Source organism: Sciurus vulgaris (assembly GCF_902686455.1).
Source record: "Sciurus vulgaris genome assembly, chromosome: 14".
NCBI lineage: Eukaryota > Metazoa > Chordata > Mammalia > Rodentia > Sciuridae > Sciurus > Sciurus vulgaris.
The window spans coordinates 9,992,772-10,015,277 of NC_136475.1; the positions used below are offsets into that span (position 1 = coordinate 9,992,772).

General features: G+C 47.5%; 1 protein-coding gene across 1 annotated transcript in view; it reads left to right on the forward strand.

Annotated features, from left to right (window-relative positions):
• VWA3B (von Willebrand factor A domain containing 3B) overlaps positions 1–21,976 on the forward strand; it is a 190,908-nt gene extending 168,932 nt beyond the window's left edge. Inside the window, 7 exon segments of the mRNA XM_079109530.1 lie at positions 1,090–1,201; positions 6,629–6,753; positions 7,944–8,081; positions 11,340–11,440; positions 20,867–21,119; positions 21,123–21,158; positions 21,220–21,976. Of these exon segments, the coding sequence (XP_078965656.1) occupies positions 1,090–1,201; positions 6,629–6,753; positions 7,944–8,081; positions 11,340–11,440; positions 20,867–21,119; positions 21,123–21,158; positions 21,220–21,387 (933 nt within the window). The 3' untranslated portion in view covers positions 21,388–21,976.
• Positions 21,977–22,506: the final 530 nt, after the last annotated feature.

The window sequence follows — 22,506 nt, forward strand, 5'->3', positions numbered from 1 at the left end:
TGAAGATCTATGTGATATGTCAGCCAATTAAAGAATCTTAATAGCACCGAGAAAAGGAATTTCTTTACCTTTTCTCCCTTCATATTTAAAATTATGCCATGATTTTGCTTGTTTGAATCATTACTTCTGTATATTTTAGATAGATTGACAGACAGACATGCTTTTATATATGTATGTATGTTTTTCTAGGATTTCTACATCCTCTTTTTTCCTAGGAGACTTTCTGCTGTCTATGACCTGCACAAAGCTATCATCCTGAGATTTCCCTTTCCGGTTCTCTTGGGATGAATCCTACTGCTTCCTGGATTTTATGTGTTTCTCTTTCTTCACTCCTTCATTTTGCTGGAGGACACTTTCAAATAACCTCCTGACATAAGATGAATGGGAGGGAGTTTCTGCTTAAGGGTATGACTAGCAATAGCTTTACCTTGTGATTTAATTTGAGTGACAGCTTACGGGGGGTTTAGAATACTAGGTTGGAAGTTACTTTCTCTCGGGACATTGAAAGGACACCCTGTTCCTTCCAGCATCCACTCTTGCCCCAACCAGGAGGTATGAGGACAAGGGCAATCTATTCATTAGCCAATCTCAGCCCATGCATATAAGAGTTTTTCTTTGTCCTGAAGAGGTGGGGTGAGATCACTGTGCCTTCATGCTTGCCTCTCCATGATGATTGACTTTTCTGTTGCAGGACCCATTTGCCTCCCACAACTCTATGAAGGTGATGGTACAAGTCCTGTTTCTAGGTGGTTTTTGGTCCCCAACTTTGAGACTATCATAGATAATCAGGAATTCTAGTTGAATATATGACTTTTCTGTATTTCCCTTTTCTTCAGCAGGTTATTCAATTCTCCTTTCACCTGAAGCTAAGTATACAAATTGGGGAAGACAGATTTTGCCCTTCCAAGAGGGTAATTTTTAATTAATATAGAACAGAAGGTATTCCAAAGTTGAGTATATAGCATATGTAGGTTTGATAATTCTCCAATAGTGCAGTGCTCAGGAAGGAATCCCAGGCAACCGGTAACATTATTTTCACTATCTGCGTTGATTTTTTTCTCACCAATGATTACCGTTTGTCTTTTTCAGCAACAGAAACCCCAAGGAAATCCCACAAAGAAAATCAAACCAAAAAAAGTAGATCCCCTGAAAGGCCAGAAGGTTATTGCAAGATGTGATGAAAATGGCTTTTATTTTCCAGGTAAGCTTATTACTATTATTATAGTTATTATTATTATTAATTCTGTGAGACTCTTTTGTTAAATTAATTTGGCCTTAGAGACCAGAGTTTGTAACCCGTGATGTCCCTAGAATACTGACATCTCCCGAACTGGACTAAAGTATTATTCTTAAGTGAAACAGCGATGGATTTTCTCATTATATTGGGGGGGGGGGGGGGCGGTAGCCAGAAAAGTGTGTTTATTTTAGCTCTCATTTGCTTAGCACACATATTTTTATTATGTACCTACTGTGTTCTGTCGTGTAATATTCTGAAAGTGCTGGCCTAATACAGTAAGCAAACACATGACAATTCTTGTCTTTCTGGAGGTTAGTTACACCTTACCAAGGGAGACAGACCAGCAACCAAACAAATAAAAACGGGTTGCTCCAGATACAATGCCACAGAGAAAAATCAGGCCACCGGGCCTTGAGAGAGGCAAGGTGAAGGTCGCGGTTCTAAATGTGGCGCTTAGCCGCCCACTGAAGAGCCCTTGGGAAAGCGACCCAGGCTAAGGAAGGACGCTAAGGAGCAGGGTAGGCCATGAAATCACTGGGGAAGAGAGTTCTAGGAGGAGGAAAGGGCAGCACCAAGGCCCAGCGGGGAGAGCACTGGGCGGGTTGGGGGAGGGGCTAGTTGGGGGAGGAGCTAGTCGGGGAGGGGCTAACTGGGGGAGGGGCTAACCGGCTGGTGGCTGCACCTGAGGAGTTTGTCCAGCCTTCCTGGGTAATGTGATTCCTGAAAGAACCTAGGGGCTGCAGTTCAGCAGAGGTGGAGGGATGAACTGAATGACCTACTACTGGGATCAGAGAGACCAGCTAATACCACGGTCATATGCAAAACCCCAGGTCACACTGGCAATTTATTTTATCTTATTTTATTTATTCATTTCTTGGCGGTACTGCAGATTGAACCCAGCAGCTCTGCCACTGAGCCACATTCCCAGTCCTTTTTATTTTGAGATAGGATTTTGCTAAGCTGCCCAGGTTGGCCTTGAACTTGCACTCCTACTGCCTCGGCCTCCAAAGGGCTGGGATGACAGGCGCGAGCCACCACACCTGGAGCATTGGCAATTTTTTAAAGTGTGTAATTAGAGATCATTTGCTCTCAATAGCTGCATGGGATCTGGCTAATTGGGAGTTTTAAATTTGCAGCTGTGACTAAATTCAAATAAGTTGAGTAGGAGGGAATAAATATTCGAATTTTAGTCATATAACTAGTAATTTTGATCAGTGACTAGTTAGTAAACATTGACGCTGCCAAATTAACCCAGCGCATGGGTTAGTTGGGGTGGACTTAGTTTTGTGTCCTCTCCGAAGTCAAGTGATCTTTAGTGGGAAATTTCAACCTTACCTTCATAAAGTTAGTTTTTACAGAAAATAATTTTGAACTTATAAAATAGTTGCAAGAATAATACAAAGAACTCCTGTGTACGCTTTACCTAGATTTAGCCATTTTTAAACATTTGATCACATTAATCACATACTTTTATTTTATTCTGACTCTGTCTCCATCTCTTTCTCCTCTACACATACATATCCTCACATCATTTATTCTGAACTGTTAGAGATTAGGAAACCTTTATCATGCCCCTTTGCCCTTGATCATCAGTGTGTGTTTCTCAAGTACAAGGATAGTCACTTAATATAACTATAATAAAGTTATAAGACTCAGGAAATTTAACATTATTATAGTACTTTAATCTATATATTTTGACTTTGCAACTGTCCCCATAATTGCTTTTATATCATTTTTTCCTCAGTGCAAGTTCCAATCCAGAATTACATATTGCATTTAGTTAGCACAACTTTTTAGTTCTCTTTAATCCAGAATCATTATTTAGTTTTTTTTCTATCGCTCATGATGATTGTGACCCATTATTGACGAGTAAGGCCAATTATTTGGTGACATGTTCCTCAATTTGGGCTAGACTGGATTCAGTGTGTTCATTCTCAGTCAGAAAGTTACCTGAGTAATGTCATTTAGGTGACATTGCATCCAAGGGTACATGATGTTCACCTGCCCTCATTAGTCCACCTGATCACTGTGAGTTGCTAGTTTTCTCTCCTTCAAAGGAGAAGGCAGTAGAGTGCTGGAGGGCACAAACATGGCATTCATCAGTGAACCCCTTTCCTGGAAGCTGTTACTCAAAACCCCCTAAACATGTTCAGTGACGGACAGCTGGCTTGAAAAGGCCCCCTCCGCAGAAGGCGGCATCACATTTGCTGGATCTGGGTGTCCATTGCCGGAGGCCGGGTCACACCGGAACAGAGCTGGCCCAGCTGGCTGTTGCTGCCACCCTCCAGAGCATGGCCGGGATTCCCACCAGAGTTCCATGCTCCAGGGGTCCTGTTTCAGGGGTCAGGATGAGGAAACGACTCTCTCATGCAGAATGGAAGTGACCAGTGGCTTGTCTGGATGCTGACAGGCAGGGGACTTTTCAACACCCCATTTGACCATGGCCTGTGGGACTGGGGTGCCCATCTCATCGTTCATCGACAAGAAGCATCTTACTTGGGAAAGAGCGGGGATTTTCATATGATGCCACAGGATAAGTTATGATGGAAGAAAACCCAGCACTTTCTCTTCCTGAGTGATGTTTGGCATCATAAGCTCCCGAGCTTCTGTGCATCCCCATTCTGCTTCTTTCCTCTTCTCACCTCGTAACTGGAGTCCCTCCGTTTCTCTCTGCCTCAGTTTCCCTCTATCAAAGCCTTCATGATATTGTCACGCAGATTAAGTGGGGCAGGGCATGGCGCCCTGTCCATGACGTGGGAAGTCTTCCAGTGTCCACCGAGTGCTCCTCTGAGGAGATCCAGCCATTGCCATGCCCTATGGGACGCAGGGAGCTGTTCTCACATTCAGGGCTCAACAGAAGCCAGACGCAAAGGGGACTTGCAAGACTAAGGAAAGAAGAGGTGATGACAGCGGAGTGTGGGGCGGCTTGCAGTGGAGGGATGCTCTATCTGGGAATCTAACAGGCAAGTGGTATTGGAAGGTTCTTAAAGACAGGGATTAAAAAAAAAAAAAAAAATCCAGCCTCCAGCCTGAGACTCCTGTTTGGAAGAGATTGAGAACTACGCATGCACCTTTCACCCAGGAACCACCTCACACTGCCTGCCCAGACTCCTTCACCAATCCTCTGACCACTGGGCATGGGCAACGTGTTTGCTGAGAATCTCAGTGGGTGTGTGTTCCCTTTCCCCCAGCCGACTACGGGACAGCTCCTGGCTGAGCTAAGGGGCCGACTCCTTCTCAGGAAGGTGCCTAGGCTGGCCAGCCTCCCCCAGGAGGGAGACCAGAGCCTGGAGATTCTTCTGCTTGCTCCATCAATCAGTTCCCAGAGGGATTTCAGAGCCAGGAGACACAATCTCATCTCTCTGGCATTGAGGACAGAGGGAGTTCAGGGCAAGGGAGGCCCACACTTGGAGCTGAACTTGAAACAGGACATAAGACATGGTAGCAATTCCTTAATTAGATGGAGACCAAGGCCGACACCAAGCCCCCAGATCCCCCAGGGTACAGCCAGCAGGGGAGCCCAGAGAGCTGTTTTGATGATATATTGTGAGAAACTACTCCCACGTGTACTGATATTGTACAAAGAAAAAGATGGAATTGAAAGAACTAACGAGAAGTCTTGAGAACACAAAAAGTCTGCGAGCAATGATCTGGAGCAAAGATAAGCAGACTTTTCTGTAGACAAAGGAAGTGGTCTGAGCTTTGTGGGACACAGCCCGTCACAGCTTCTCAACTGAGGCAAATAACTGGGACGCGTCCTAGAAGGTCTAACATGGCGGACTGCCAAGTCCCAAAGGCTAAGAACTGCAGCAGGGTCACACCAGCCTCTGTGGGCATCTGGCACCCCAGATCCTTGCCTCTGAGCCCAAGGAAGCAGGGGCAGCACACCAGAGTGTGGGGTGGGAGGGACCCTCTCATGCCCAGTGAAGGGTGGTTCTTAAATGTTTTCATAATAGAAACCAAAAGCAACATTTTTCATAGTACAAGGGTAACTAAAGTAAAGTTATGGTAGAATATGTGTAAATCATGTGTAGAGACTTCAAAATCTAAATTAAATACTTCAGTCTAGTAAGAAAACCTACAATAGAAAGCTGGCTTGAGGGATGGGGATATAGCTCAGTTGGTAGAGTGCTTGCCTTGCAAGCACAAGGCCCTGGGTTCAATCCCCAGCACCGCCCCCCAAAAAAGAAAGAAAGCTGGCTTGTGCTTGTGAGTGTGTGTGTGTTTAAAACAAAACAAAAAAAAAAAAAAAAACAGGTGATGCAGGCCTGTAATTCCCCCTACTTGGGAGGCTGAGGCAGGAGGATCCCCTCAGTTCAAGGACAGCCTTACCAACTTAGCAAGAACCTGTCTCAAGATAAAAAGGGCTGGGGATGTGGCTCAGTGGTAGAGCATTTGCCTGCATGCATGAGCCCCTGGGTTCCCTCTCCAGTACCAAAAAGAAAAAAAAATTTCAATGTGAAAATCAGGAGCTGTTTCTTTACCACATAAAAGGACATGGGGCTGGCTGGGTATGGTGGCCCACACCCACCAATTCAGGAGGCTGAGGAAGGAGGATTGCAAGTTCAAGGTCAGCCTCAGCAACTTAGGGAGACAACTCAAAAAAAGAAAAAAAAAAAATTCTCTGAGCTGGGGATGTGGCTCAGTGGTTAAGATCCGTGGGTTCAAGTCCCAGTACCAAAAAAAAAAAAAAAAAAAGGTCAGTGTGCAAGCTGGCTCAGGGGTGCCAGGCACACATGCTGGGAACCCATGAACCCGCTTGTCTCTGATGAGAGACTGTGAGCAGCTGTTAGCAACAGGGCATGTGCCTGGTGTCCAAATGTCCCCTTAGTTGGAATTAGAATGTAGACTTTCTTTTCATGGAAAGATAAATTTCACCTTGGATAAAGTCTTTTTTCTTTTTTCGTTTCGGTCACACATTTTAGCAAAACCATAGCTGGCACTCCACCTTGTTACCTTCTTGTATCTCTAACACGGGATGAGAAGCTGATTTGGATGGAGTTCATATTTCCCTTTTACTCTCACAATTTAATGCCACCTATTTTCCATCTTTGGAGAAGAAAATAGGGCTGAAATAAATAAATGAGGAAATGGGGCATTTGGGGGTGCCCAGAGAGAGGAGGGTTTCTGGGCAGAGAGTCCCGCAGGATGCCAGCTGGCAGTGCTGGGAACCAGCCTCCTACAGTCTCGCAGCGCCAGACCCGAGCATGCGCTTTGCCACTTTGCGCATCTCAGCCGCGTAGAAAACATCCACGTGGTTTTCTAGAGGAACCAAAGGGGTCCGCTGATTAAACCAGCAAAGCCATGACTGGGTGCAGACCCCAGGCGGGGACGAGCCTAAGGGAACGGCATTCCTGGCTTTGCATCCATGCCGCCTTTGATTCCTTCCAGGGGTCGTGAAGAAGTGTTTGAACCCCACCCATGCACTCGTGGGCTTCAAGTATGGAGACACCAAGGTCGTCCCCACCTCCTTCATCACTCCGGTGGGAGGCGCTATGCCCTGCCCGCTGCTGCAGGTACCTGCTCCCTTCTGTTCCTTGCCCCTTTTAGGATTAGGGTTAGGATAACAGAGGATATATATAAGGCCCTCTTGGGCCCTTTGCTGAACCCCTACGGGCCCCTGCAGGGAGCTTATGTTTGGGTGGGAAGAGCAGCGGCCTGTTTCTGGGGCCCATCCCTGGCAATTTCCATGCTAGTGACTTGATCTGCCAGCCCCTCCTTAGGTAGCTCAGGATGTGCAGACTGACAGTGCACCTTGTGGCTCTGGTCCCTTGACAAGACAGCAGATGGATGGGAGAGGGAGTTGCTGTGGCTGCTAGTGCTCTTGACACTCTGCAAAGATGACCTCCTATACTATGTAATACCAAGGATGGAGACAGTGCTTGCTTAACACTGTCACCAGCTGCCCTCAGACTGTGATGTCGTGATGCACAGTTGCCCCAAGTGTGCATTCCTCAGAGGAACCAGACTAATGTGCTATCACCTGCTCGTCAATTCATAAAGGCTACACTGTGACCCATCCTCCTGCCAGTGTCCTGGTACCTGGGCAGGGAGTAAGGGAAGCCCTTGCAAAGTGCAGTTTCCCGCATTGTGTGAGCCAGGAGGAATCCGAGGATTTGTCCTTGGGTGTCCGTTCCTGCTTCCCTGATCAGACCCACGGTGCACCGCAGCGCACTTTGCCCCTGATGACTGGCCAGCACTCAGCAGTCTATATGCCCCTTTGCAAAGTTCTCTTTCTGTTGCAGGTGACCTATGGAACTCTTATCCACGCATTCCAGGTGTGCGCTTTGGAGCCGCATTAACCAAATGTGCTCCTTTGCTCTGAGTGACAGCCCTTTTAATAGGCGGGGAGACACTGTTTGAATCTCTTAGGTCAAGCACCCCAAACTGGTTCCTTCAGCCAGTCTTACACAATGTGATTTCCAGAACTCTCACCATCCTCCTGGCTGTCCCCTGGACCTTTGTCAGTCAGCAGAGTCCTACCAAAATGGGGCTTCCCCAAACTGATCGTAAAATTCCAGGTGCACCACACAGTGAACCTAGATAATTCTGGAATGCATTCTTCATGGGGGTCGGGGGGAGTAGGTATTTGAATTTTAGCACCAGTTCTTCCCAGTCACCTGGGGTGTTTTGAAACAGTTTTCTATCCGCATTGTCAGTGAAATCTATGAACAATATTTGTTTTGATGATGTTTGTTCTCTACAGGTTGGAGATTATGTGTTTGCCAAAATTGTGATACCCAAAGGATTTGACTTCTATGTCCCTGCCATTGTTATAGCACTTCCAAATCCAGATTCAGCCTCAGAAAAATTCTACACAGTTTTGAAATGTAACAACCGGAGAGTAAGTAAACTTTGATCTAGAAAAGGACTTTCCAGCTGGACAGAAAGTGGCCTTACCCTGGGCGTCCACTCACCCTTTCCTGGTTAGCCAGATGTTTCCAGTCTCCTTCCCTCCTGCCTGGACACTTCCTGGGTTTGGGTTCTGCCAGATAGACTCTGCTCACACTGGGGTCATCATGACCACCTTGCTCCTGTGCTGAACAGTCTTTTCACTCTTTGGCCAGACTCCGCTCTGCATCTGACAGCTGGGCAGGCCTGCTCTGAGTTCTCGCAAAGTCATTCTCTCCCCTCTCCCATCCTCCTCCTCCTCCTGCCTTGTGATCCTCTGCAGGCCTGCAGATATTGACATCTCCCGAGCTTCTCCCAGCCCTGTCCTCTTTCTGCCACCTCATGGCCCGTCTCTTGGGATAAGCCTTGATCTTTGGACCCCTTCTCTGGGCCAGGCATGGCAGCCCCTAATCCCACCCTGAGCTCCACCCCTGCGTTTCTTGCTGGGTTCTCCTGGACAGCTCCCTCCGGGTGAACCACAGGCATCCCAAAGCCCAGGGGTCAGAGGCAGGATGCCCACAGAAGCCCTCCTCCTCCTGCCTTCTCTCATCATGGAGTGTCACCACCTGGTTCCCCATCTTATCCCTGCCTAGGAACCTCACCCCCCCGCCGCCCCAGGACCGGCAGGGCTATGGGGTCAAGTGGAACAGCGTGAAGAGAACATAGGCTGTATGGTTTAAAAGCCTTGGATTCACTGAACCCACTGCTGTGCTCTTTACTGGTTACCTGACCTGGGCAGGTTACCACCTATCTTTTTTTTTTTTTTTTTTTTTTTTGGGTACTGGGGATCGAACCCAGGGCCTTATGCTTCAAGGCAAGTACTCTACCGACTGAGCTATCTCCTCAGCCCAGGTTACCACCTTTCTGAGCCTCTGTTTCTTACATAAGAAATAGGCACATTGCATGTCTCCATCTTCTTCTCTGTGTATCTCTCTGTCTCTGTGTATCCTGCAGGGTGATTGTGAGGCTTAAATAGAACATATACAAAGCCCTGCCTGTCTGACACACGTTGTAGTGACGATGTCGCTGCTGTAGGTATAGTATCACCTGAACCTTCTCCCGTCTGTACGCCCCACAGTCAAGGAGTGGGAGCAATCTGGTCAGCTTCATCCTCTCTAGTTTGATTTGCTCCCTGGATGGATTTAGTTTAGTGTGTTTCCTGTCTGATCCATGGAGTTTCTTTCTCCAGACGTAATGTATACTACCAATATTCTTTTTCCAGTCTGTTGCTTGTCTTCCAATTTTAGGATCTCTGTTTATAGAGATTCTTTAAATTTTAATGACCAAAGGTGTCCATCCTCCCCTTTATGAATTGCTTTCTCTATGTTTTAAGAAATCCTTCCTTCATGATATATTTCTCTATGTATTTTTTCTGTTTTAGAAAGTTCTTTATCAGTTTGCATGTCTGATTGTGTCATCTTCCTGCTTGATATCCCAACCAACACACACACACATACATACATATGCACATACACACATACACATGTACACATATGCACATACATATACACCATACATACATACGCATACATACACACATGCACATACACACATACACATACATACATACACATCCACACATACATAACATTCTTACACATACACACATATGCACATACACACACACACACATACGCACACCGTTGTCACCCTTGAGGAGAACCCCAGCACAGTCCCAGCATCTCAGCTCGCCCCATGAACTTGACTTCCAGGCAAGAGGAAGGCTTGCTGCTTCCTGAGCGCGCGGGATCTTCCAAGGCCCTTCTCCCCGCCGTCTTTTCTCTCTCCAGAGCCTGCCCTCCCGTCTCTTCTCATAGGAAATGCCTGTCAACCTAAAGACTCGCCTGACTGGGAGTCCACTGGACCCCTCCTCCCACACTGACTTCCTCACAAGCTTCCAAACCCGGCTCACTCCTCTTTATACCTTCTCCTTACGCAGCCCCTGATGAAAAGGAGGTTCTCACAGTGGTTTTAAAAGTACTTGAGTGAATGACATTCGTAATGGAACGTGGCATTGCCTTGATGGACCATTTAACAAGCCTAAAAAATTGATTGGCAAGAGAAAGAGATTGGTGAGGAGAAAGCCGAAGAGCGGGGCTAGCTTATGGAGCCTGTGCTGTGTGACTCAGGTGATGTAAGAGCTCTGTAGGTTATGAATGGCGAGGTCCTCAGCACACTGTGAGGTAGGGGCTGTCATCCCATTTTCAGATAAGGAAACCGAGTCAAAGATTTAAGTCTCTTGCGTGGTAAATGATTGAGCCGGTATCTGAACCCCAACCATCTGACTCCATGGCTGCACACCATGCCACCACGCCCAACTACCCTGTCTACAGAATTAAAATGTCAAGTAACTTCTTGACGGTAGCATGAGGTATTTCCATCAGGGGATGAAGGGAGGTTAACCAGTTTTAGGGTTAAGGGAAGGGGTGAAGATGGTCAGAGCCCATGGACACCAGAGCACTGTGTCCGACTAACAAGAGAAGAAGGTGTCTTCCCACCAGCCATGCAAAGCCCTTGTTGAGAAAGTGGAGCATTCTGGCAAGACGGAGAGGATTCTAGCATTCTTGGCATACAGCACTGTCATGGGGATAGCAAACCAAGGGACATTGGAGGAGATGTCCCCAGGCACGCCCCAGAGTGTGGGGAGAGATGAGGCAGGTAGCCCAGGATCCCTGAGGTGGAGCTTCAGAGCCAGGAAGGAATTTGCGGTTGACCCACCACAAGGCAGGGTGTCCCTCAAGTCCAGAGAAGCATGCTCAGGGGGTAGGACATTGGAGACAGCACTAACAGCGATCCTTGGAGACCCCACAACACTGAAAGTGGGATGTTCAGCCAAGGGGTGGTGACTGCAGTTGTCATAGAGATGGCCTGTGCTGAAAAAAAGGTAGAAGGGGGGGAAAAAGGAGATAGTTATACAAAGAATATGTGTGTGTTTGTGTGTGTGTGTGTTGGCGCACGTGCGTGTGCCACATCTTAAGTGGGTGCATTTGGCAAAGGACCCAGAATGTGGAGAGATGACAGAGCAGATTCAACAGTGACTCTAATTCAGCAAGTAATTACTAAGGGAGTCTCGAATCTGACCTGCCCTCTTCAGTGTCACCCTGAATAGGATAACGGCTGGTAGTCATCCTAACGGATGGGGCAGAATAGACCCACTTCTGCATGGTGGGCTTCCCACGCTAAGCTGAACGCGGGCTTGGTGTCATTGCAGGAATTCTGCCCGCGGAGTGCACTCATAAAGATCAGCCAGAATAAATACGCTCTCTCCTGCTCTCACATAAAGTCACCCCCGCTTCAGGAAAACCCAAAAGGGTAAGTGTGCCCAACTTTCCCCCCTTGACTGAACTCACGTCCGTGCCTTGTGTCCTCTGCTTCGGAATTGACTCCGGGCCTTCCTTGTACTGAGGGAGAAAAGCAGAAGCAGAAGACTTCCCACTTAGACATAGTTCCGTGACACATCACACCCCTCTGTGACTCAGCCCTCCATCTGGTTGTAATCTCAGCTTCAATGTGATCTCACCTCCCTTCTGAAGGGCATTCATTTTACATCCTAATAGGATGCAATTGACGGCAGTCACCTGTCTGCCTCTCCCACATGGGGAGGTAGGAGTGAGGTGCTGGCCCTGGCTTACCTGTGCCCAGGTGAGTGGGTGAGTGGGTGGTGGTTTCCAAGGGGCTGCAAATTTGGGGTGAACAGATTTTTATTTTTTAAATTTTTTATTTATTTTTGAGACAGGGTCTTGCTAAGTTGCTTAGTGCCTCCTAAATTGCAGAGGCTGGCTTTGAACTTACGATCCTCCTGCCTCAGCCTTCCAGACTGCCGGGATTGAACAAATTTTTCATCTGAGGCAGTGGAATTTCTAAGAGCTGTGGAGGTAGATTAACACAAATGGTGAAAACTTAGGCCTAAAGAGTGGGGGGGGGGGGGAAGACTCAAATCTGTGGGGCCAACAAGGGTGTCAAGGTTGAAGACATGGAGCCATGACCTTGGAGTCAAAAGTGCATGAAAAGAGATAAAAGTAGATTCTGAGCAAGGGTTGTGGAAAGAGACCCAGGCAACACTTTCCAATCTTACTTAGAGTTTACGGGCTGTCCTTGGGACCCCACCTTTATTGTCTTGATGGCCTGACCTTTGACTGTCTTACAAAAACCTTCAAAAATTCTCTCCCTCCCCTCTCATCCCCGTCCTTTGTGAGAATTCCTGCCTCTTCCCAGGAGGCAGAAGAATCCCTGCCCCTCCTCTCAGCGCAGGTGGAGCTACCAGGCTCCCGTGGCCCATCCCACTGCCTCACGTTATCACCCCTGGATGCTTTGATCTCTTTCCTTAGTTCCTCTCCACTGAAGGCTTCACCCAAAAAAACCAAAAAGGAGCTTTGCTTCCCCCTACCGTTTACATGTGTGTGCATGCACATGCGCGCGCACACACACGCACACATGCACACACTCCTAAGCACAGAAACCGCCCATGGCTGTGGTCCAGCAGCCTCCTTCCCTTCTCTGCCGCTGTCTGTGCTGACCAACAGATTTGATGTCCCGCCTCTTGCCTTCTGTTCACCCCTAAGCCTTGAGCATCTACTTTACCCCAACCCCTCTGCAGAAACAGCTCCCACACAGCTACATGGAGCCAGGCCAGTGAGTTCTTCCCGGCTGGACTGGGCCTGCTGTTGGGATCATAGTTGGCAAGCAGCCACTCCCTCTTCCCCTAACCCCTGGTCTTTGCCATGGATCTCGGAGTTCCTCCCTGCCTGAGAGTCACCCACATGATTCCTGCGACTCTGCTAACACTAAGGACCCCATAGCTCCTCCCATCCAGATTGTTCCCCGGGGCTCTTGAATCAGGATGGCAGACCATGAGGGGGGACCTGCAGTGGTCCCTTTGAGAGTGCCCCCGGGGTTGTAATGCACAGTCATAGGCTGACTACAGTGGAAAGAGCCTTGGAAACCAAGACTGGGTCCACAGCCCGTCCACCACCATTTAGCTCTGCGCCCTTGGGAAGATTGCTTGTCACCTCTGAGCTTTGTCCCACTTCTGTCAGACTAGGGGTGGTAGGTGAGTTAGGAATGTTCCTTGCTGGGTCTGGCATAAAGTAGGTGTCTAGCACACGGCAGGAAAAGCATTATTTCCATCCACCCAATGGATATTTCTTCCTGAGTATGCAGAATCCCAAATTGAGCCCATCTACACTAAAATCGGAGTTCCCCACAAACCTGTCCTCCACAAATCTTGGCCTTCATCATCTCAGTTCACCTTCCCACCTACCAGTCAGAGTTGTCCTGGAGGAAATCTGCTGGTCATCTTTGCTGCTGCTTCACCCACCACACCCCCAAGTCTCTACCATCAGTCTCCAAGTTAGAGTGATTTCAAGTTGCAGAAATTTCTTGACTCTGCTTTAGATCAGGAGCTCTCACGTCTCCAGACTTGTTCTGCCACAAACCCAGGCATTCTCCCCCAGAGCTTCCTCACATGCAAATCTGCTTTTAAGCCTCGGGACTTCAAAATCCTTCAGAACTCCCCCCCCCCCCCCGCCCCGCTGCCTATGCCCCTTCTTATCCTATCTTAGCCTTTCATTGCTGTGACCCAGCCTGCCTTCCTAGCCTTGCTTGTCCCCGGCCATCCTCAGCCAACCCTCTGCCAACCCTCCTCTATGACACACTAACCACGTTAAACTTTTTGTAGCCCCCCCCCCCCCCCACACACACACACCATTCCTTTTCAGGTCTCTGTGCCTTTGTAAACTAAATATTGCTCCTGGAATGCTGCCCCACACCCTTGGCCACCTGGGGAATTCCACGATGGAGCTCAAGCCTGCCCATTAGTAGGCAACGTCCTGGCCACCAGCCCTCCCATGTAGTAAGGTGATCTTGCTGCATCCTGTAGAGGGTTTTCATTAAAGAAAATTTCCACAGCTGGACATGGTGCCTCATATCAGTAATCCCAGCTATTCAGGAGGCCAAGGCAGAAGAATAGCTTGAAGTTTGAGACTAGCCTGGGTAACTTAGTGAGATCCCGCCTCAAAATTAAAAAATTTTATAAAGGTCTGGTGGTATAGCTCAGTGGCCCTGGGTTCAATCCCCAGTAACAAAAGAAAAAGAAAATTTCTCTTGTGTTGAACCATGTCTTAGTCCATTTTCTATTGTTATCACAAACTGCCTAAGGCTAAGTAATTCATAAAGAAAAGAGGTTTATTTAGCTCCCAGTTTTGAAGACTGAAAGACTAAGACCAGGTGGCCACATCCATTTGGTCTCTGGTGAGGGCCCTCTAGGTTGTATCACAACATGGTGGATGACATCCAGTGGGAGTGCATATAACAGAGAGATTACAGGGTGAAACAGGAAACCAGAGACTAGGGAGGGGCTAGTTATAACTGCTCACTCTCGCAAGAACTACCTCACTCCATGAGACCAGCATTAGTCTCTTTTTAGGGTCAACCCTCCAATGTTCTAACCACCTCCCACCAGCTCCCATCACCTCTCAATATGGACACTTGTGAACCTTTGGGAAGCAAACCACATCTAAACCACAGTAGACTGTGTGAGATCCTTGAAGCAGAGGCCACATTCTATCTGCCTCTGAATCCCAGTTTCCAGATCTGGCTCACAGGCTATGCCCACTGAGTATCTGAAGAACAAACAGATGTGAGTGTTCGTGCCCAGAGGTGGTTCTGGAGAGCCATGTAATTCCATGGAGAATGTTTCCTTAAGCATGACTCTTGAGGATATATGCTATGATCCTTCATTCTCTGTCTAGATGAGCACCATATTTCCTTTAAAAACAATAGCAGATTTTATGTTACTCTCAAAACTTCATTCAAAAAACATGGTATATAAATTACAGTACATTATGAAGACATAAGCATGGATATGTCTAGGTGCTGGCTGTTGTGACTAAACTCAACATTGTCAATTGCTATTTTTCCCTTAAAATTCATTTCTTTCTCTGCTGAGAAAAGCCTTTGTTCCCCAGGCTTCCCAGGCTTCATTGAAAGCTCTTAGCTGCTAATTTTCAACTCTCACTGACGCCCTCCTCGCCCCTTGTGGTTTGCACTGTTTTTCACCCTAGCTGCCTTTCTGGGTGTAAGAGAATGAATTTAATGCTCCTAAGCAGAGGTCACATTCAACCTGCTAAGTTCAGAGCTTAATCTGTCCATTCCCATAATCAGGACTGGCAGAGCTGAGCACACACACACACACACACACAAAGATGTAGGGTTTATTTGTGTCTACCCTGAATTTCCTTTTGATAGGTCTTTCACTGGAAGCTCTTTCTCACTTTATAAATGTACCATCTCCCTTTGGCTGGTGTTTGGTAAGTCTTCAGGACCTTGTACCAAATGAGACCATTAAAAAAAAAAAAAAAAACTTGTTTCTTTTTTCATGGGCCATTAAAGAAATGTAGTATAGATTACATCTCCAACAAGACATCATTTAACTAAATTTAATTTTAAAATATCGAATTGACTATAACCATACACTTAGGGCTGGTAAGACAAGGGATACCTGGCCCCAGACAGTGAGGTACACCAGGATGCCTGATGCCCTCCTCTCCTTCCTCCTTGGGACCTTCAGTTGCAGGTGACTCTGAGCATATTCCCGGCAGGTCCCTCTTCCGATTTCTGACTCGGGTGGTGTACAGTCAAAGACAGGAATGAAAGTATTTGGCGAGGGAAGGATTCAAAATTGATCAAATATGGCCGAAGCTGATACAAATTGTCATTCTTGATTCAAGATTTGACACCGAAACAATCTTGAAGACTTCTGACAAGTTTGGCTTGCAGAATGTGCTATACTCTTGCCACATTCCAGTGACTAGTTCCCAGGGGAGACCACTGACAAACCCGTGTCTGCAACATGGAATGAGTGAGGTTGGCACCCATTTCTTCTCTGTTGATGACCACAACTGAGAGGGGGTCTCCAGTGGAGGGAAGTGACGGCTCTTCCCTTCCCCTGTCCCTCAACAGTGTCCCTAAGCCTTCTTCTACATGCTGTGACATCACAGGCATCTTTTCTGAGTGAAAATATTCTCTAACCTATCCGTAACTTCTCTCATTTAGAGAACGCCCATGCTATTTCTCCTGTTGCTCTCAAGTAGAACAGGAGGAAATTCCCCCCATTTGCATCCCCCTTCCTCCTGTCCTCACAGAGCAGGGGACTCTTAGATCATGTCCTTCCTTGGCTGCCTTCCCTGGGGTCCTGTTCACATAAGAGGATGGTGGCCTCTGGCTGCAGCAGGGAAAGGCACCAAATAAGTGTGATGCTCTGGCTTCTGGTCTTTTCCATTGGAATGAGCTGCTTCTGCAGGTGTGAAGCAACCCCGGTCCGGGGATCTGGCAGTCCTGAACCGCATCCACACGCCTGATGCCTCATCTGGCCGGAAATTCCTCCAGCAGAGCTGGAATCCATCCTCCCTTCGTTCTTGACAGAGCAAGACTTGAGCAAGACTCCTCCTTAGGAAGACTCTCTTTAGAAGGAGTATGGTCTCTTTTTAAAACTATTAACATTCCAAATGTGATCTCAGGAAAATCAACTAGGATTGCTCATTTCCTTGGTGCTCCAGAAAAGCCCTCAGGAACCTGAAGGAAGTTGTTGGGTCCTGAGATCCTGATGCCGAGGACCGTTCTTCTCTTGCGGCCGGACTGTCTTATTGTGGTCTTGGTAACCTGGTTGTGAATTTGGCTGCAGGAAAAGACCCTCCCACACCTCAATTCCTACTCTCTCTCTCTCTCTCTCTCTCTCTCTCTCTCTCTCTCGGGCAGTTTAGTAATTTTCCATGTAGCCATTTGGACTTGGGAGTCTGTGACAATAGAAGTGATAATTCCCATGTTGTTCCCCTCCCCCTTTACTCCATGTGGTGTGACCTCACCATGTCCTCCTTTCAGAAGTGAAATTAAGTCATTGGTTGAAACTCCAGGTTCAGCAACGCCTCTGACTTCACATGAGACAAATCCCTTCCTTCCATCTCCCCTGGTCATTTTCGACAAGTTTTTCCTTAGAGGGACATGTGCATTTGAAATTATTGTTTTAGGGAGTTTTTTTCACTGCTCTGACCAAAAGACCTGACAAGAACAATTTTGGAGAAGTTGTTTATTTGGGGCTCAAAGTTTCAGAGGTCTCAGTCCATAGATGTTCAACTCCATTGTTCTGTGTCTGAGGTGAGGCAGAATATTGTGGTGGAAGGACATGGGGGGCACTGCAGCTCAAGACATGACAATCAGGAATATAAACCCCCAAAGGCACGCCTCCAGAGACCCACCTCCTCCAGTCACACCCTACCTGCCCTCAGTTCCTACCTACTTAATCCCTACATAACCCATGCACCAATTGGGTTAAAGCTCTTCTAACCCAGTCATTTCCCCTCTGAACATTCTTGCATTGTCTCACCCATGAGCTTTTGGGGATACCTCATATCTAAACCATAATAATCATTAAGCCTCTTTATGTCATTAGCTTCTTTTCTCCTTTCTGGTCAGATTAGGAGCCCCATTTCCTATCCTGAAGCAGGCTTGAGAAATGAGCAGTTCAGCAATAAACCCTGTCCGCAAGGATCGTACATTACAGGTACCATTGGCTATTCTCAGAAAGTGTGCCACGGTGTCCTGACACTTGAGACAGGAGAACATAAGGAATCACAGAGATTTGCTGACCCTCAGGGCCAATGGTATCAGTCTCTTCCTCTTCTTTCCCTTTAGCTGTTGAAACTCAGAGGCCTCCTGGTCCTTCTCAGACATCTGCTTGGTGTCTGCTTCCTAGGTCTTCCTGTTGCTTATGTCCTGAGATAGCCTGGCTGACAGACACTTAGGGCAGAGTTGAAATGAGGCCTCAGGGAGCGAGCAAGAATACTGGCAAGCTGGTGGTGTTTCATCAAGCCAGTGAGGTAGGTTTCCACCCCCGGAGAGCATGGACTGGGTGCTCAGTACTTTTTTCCCAGAAGTGAGACCAGCCCCTGCTGCAGAGCCAAGGAAAACACCGTCCCCTCCCCAACCAGAGCATGCGCACATGTTTGGCCCATTTGTCTTATTACAGGCCAAGCATCCCTTATCCAAAATATGACATGCTCCAAAATATGAACTTTTTCAGCACTGAAATGACACCAGGAGTGGGAAATCCCACACCCAACCTCATGTGAGAGGTCACAAAGTGCAGGCTCATTTCTAATGCCTCTATTTCTCACATTGAATAAAATTACCTCGGGCTTGTGTTAGGTATGTATGAAACACAAATGAATTTTGTGTTGAGACTCAGATCCTATCCCTGAGGTATTTCATTATGTATACAAATTTTCCAAAATCCAAACTAAAAAAAAAAAAAAAAAAATCTAAATCTGAAACACTCTGGTCCCAAGCATTTCCAATAAGGGACACTTAACCTGTCTCCAACCAACTCGATAGCCTAAAATAAGTGGTAGGCACCTAATTTACTGCTGTTTTGATATGAGATTGAGCTAAAGAAAGCCACTGAGCAGTGGGTCCTTTCCAGGTCTGCTGATGGAGAAGGTCCCCTGGCAGGAAGTTGGGATTATGGCAGCCCTTCCCCTCTCCACAGAGGGTGTGGGTTGAGCATCGGAGCAGGGTGCGTGGGGTGGAGGGTAGAAAAGAGCTTTCACATCAGATTCACCTCCCTGCTCCCCACCCCCACCTGCACCCCATGAAGGGGACGTCTTCTCAGAAGATGTCTTGAACTTGGCCAACATCAGTCAGTCTGGAGAGTGAAACACAGTGCCCAAACAATATCTGCCCGATTAACATAAAGACTTCCTTGATCCAAACCCTTTCCTGCCCTTTGTTTAATCGTGCCAACTTATTTTATTCTTATTCCAAAACTAGCACACAGTTAATACAATTTATAAATTAAAGGCAAATGGAAAGACCTCAAAAACCATCTAGAGTCCCACATTTCCAAAAATATTCATCATTTATATTTCGGTGTATGTCCCTCTAGCATGTTTTCTCTGCTGTGATGATTCTTATTCTTCCTCAAAACAAAAAGCTTTGTTGTTGTTGTTGTTGTTGTTGTCATTTTCCTGTTGCAAAAAAACTTTTAAAGGTGGAGAAAGTGTCAGTTTGATTCGAAGGTTTCCAGTCACCCTTGTGTATTCACAGCCTTGATAACCAAAAGGAAAATAGAGTGTGCGTTCCATTTTGTGACGTTTTTCCCACTTTGAAATACATTATTTGCTTCTTTTTTGAAATACACCTCTTGCTTCATGATTGCCTGTCCAAAATTCCATTATTCAGGTGGCCCACAACTTATCCATATGACCAATCCCAACTGAAGCTATGTACTCACGTGGCCTCTTGGTGGCTCCTCCTCCTCCTCCTCCTTGTCCTCCTCCTTGCCCTCCTCCCCCTCCGCCTCCTGCCCGGTTCCTCTGGCAGGCAGGTAGCTTCTGCTACCACCTTACTCCCTGGGCGCTCTCAGTATGTCGAGAACACTCTGCGCCACCCATGCTGCTCTTCTTTCTGAGGGATTATGGGTATAGACTGGACGAGGCTCAATTCTAGCACATGGTAAGTGACAAAGGCTGTCAAAGGCAGATCTGTCAAGAATCCCCTCTGGAGGGGCAGCCGAGGGTGCAGGGGTGAGTCAGGTAGGTCTCAGATCTCGCAGAGCAGGGTGGTGAGCAGGATCTGGGGGTGCTGCGATTCTGAGACATCACCAAGCCTGGCATCACAGAGCTCCCCATCCGCACTGGCGCCACACTTAGGGATGGTTTGTCACTGGCCTCCCAGAGTGCCTTCTGCTGCCTCTGCTCAGGCCTGTGTGTCACTCTTCCTTGGGAATTCTTTCCCGCATCTTTTGAGCCAATCTTTGAAAATTATCACCTGTGCTGACTCTTGAAGGGAGGGATTTGAGTGGTGGAATTTTCTCTTTGGTAGGAACTAAAAATCTTTTCCCAGTTTATACTGTTTTCTGACATTTTCCAGAAGGACTGGAAGCAGCAATAGTCCAAAGTTATTCAGAGTAAAAGCATAATAAACAAACAAACAAAAAAAATACAAATCACAGAGAGTGAAGGGAGGGTGATCCAGGTGGTCGACACCGACATGGGAGCAAAATAAGTTTCAAAACCAAGCAACAGGTACCTTTAACTTGCCCTGAAGACCCTGAAAAGCTGAGCTCCCCAAACAGGGAGCCACAGTGTCATGGCTGGAACCAGGCCATGGTCTTCCCAAGTGAAGGACAAACACTTCTGGACAAATGACATTGTCTGGTGCATTTCCTAAATAATGTCTAGCTCCATGACTTCACGGTAGTGCCTACGTTTTTTCAATTAAATGCAATTGCAAGTCAGATCATCGTTGACATTTGGGACATGTTCACCTTGAATCAAGACGTTAGAGAAACCCGGGGCCGTGGAAGGCCATCTCACTATTCTCCAGCTCAGGCCGTGAAGGGGCCTAGCTGGTCCCCTCAAGTGGACAGGCCAGTGCTGAGGCGTGCCCAGGGGCTTCTGCAATGGGGCTCTTCCTTCCCTGACCTGGTCAGGACTCCGTCCCATGTGTGGGAGCTCCATGAGGCCTGTAGAAGTGAGCCAGGCGGCATTAATATCAGCGCCCAGGACTCCAGGACTCCTTTCCATGGGAAGAAGGCGAAAGAGCTGGGAGACCCTGTGGGGCTGGCCTGGACCTCCCTCTCTCTCTCTCTCTCTCTCTCTCTCTCTCTCTCTCTCTCTCGGAAGGACATGGAGGTCAGGAAGACCCCTGTGGGGCTGGACTGGACCTCTCTCTCTTTCTCTCTAGGAAGGACGTGGAGGTCAGGGACTCAGCTTTCGTACTCTGCCCACTGAAAGAGGCTGACCTTGGGGGTTTAAAAGAGCCAAAGCAGGAGAACCCCAGAAGGAAGAAGAAGAAACCTGCCAAGAGGCCGCCTCTGCAGGAGGTGGTGTCCTCAGATTCGGATGACTCTTCCCGTGGCACCAGGTCCCAAGAATCCCACCCCAAGACACAGCCTGAGCCCAAGGTGGGGGTGGGGGGCCGACACCATACATCTCTGTGACACTCTGAAATCTCTTTCAAGAATAGTGCCTGTGAGGTCATTTCCAGACTCCAGACCAGAGTAGGTCCCACCACAGCAAAAACACTAAACCCCTTAAGTAACACTGACCTCCACTTCCCCAGAGAAGGCCCTCGGCCCGGGGCCTAGGACTCACCCCGCCATCGCGGCCACATGTCCACCTCCAGCAGCCCCGCCCTGCCCTCTCCAAGGTAGCCACAGCAGCAAAGGGCTGAGGACCATCGCGAGAAGCCTTAAAGTAGTCTAGTGGCAACTAGGTTTCAGAGAGCCAGGATTCCTCAGGGCAGCCCAGGCCTCGGCCACTGGACACTGTGGAGCAGCCCCTCACTGAGGTAAGGCCGCCATCTTTCCACCCGCGCCTCCCTGTGGGTCGCAGAGGCCTAGCGCCCGCCCAGCTCCCCGCCTGGCTCTCCTACCTACCTGTTTGCAGGTATTGGTTGCCACTCTTCCTGACCAGTGCCCAGACTAATTTTTTCCCCATCTTCACAGAACTGTTCTGTATTTTCTGGTACGCTGTCACACCCTGAAGTTCTAACCTGACAGATTATTGTCATAGGATTTTCAAACTTTTTGGAAGTCAGAGTACTTAATGATCCAAGCCCACAGCCTTGTTTTAAAGTGATTATCTCACCTGAATTAGGGACTTTGTCACTCAATGTTGAGGACTGAAATTAAGACCTGGTAACTTGTCTGAGATCTGCAAGACTGACCATTCTCCATGTTATTGTTTTCCAAACATTTTTATTGAGCCCTTCCTAATTATTTTTGTCTGCAGTCTGTTGTAGGTACCTCTAATTGAGCGCAGAACGAGAATAAAAACTCTTACGTTGGAGACATTTGAAAACTCTCAAGGGCTGTTCATTTATGACTATACTCTTCGAACACATTTTAGCAATGCCATATAAAAGTACAGGCTTCTCTCCTAACTTCAAAACTGAGCTACCTCTCCCCAACTCCCTTTTTTCTAGTTAGTAACAACCATAGGGCTGGATAAAAATAATTACGGATTGTTAATAAGAATCAGATTGGAGGGTTTTGTGGGAGATTTTTTGCAAATAGAAAGGAGAGGGCAGAGTTCTGATACTCTGAAAACTCACAACCTCTTTAAAAGCGGTGTTCACATTCCTGAAAGTTCAGGGTCACCAGGGTTACTATGATTTAAAAAAATTAACAGAGGGCTGGGGATATAGCTCAGTTGGTAGAGTCCCTGGATTCAAACCCCAGCACCGCAAAAAAAAAAAAAAAAAAAAAAAAAAAATGGAGGAATCCACTTCCAAAAATATGAAGGAATAAGAGACATCAGCTCAACATCCCTGTAAAAATAGGACTGCATTATGGAAGGAACTGAGCAGGAGGAAATGATGGA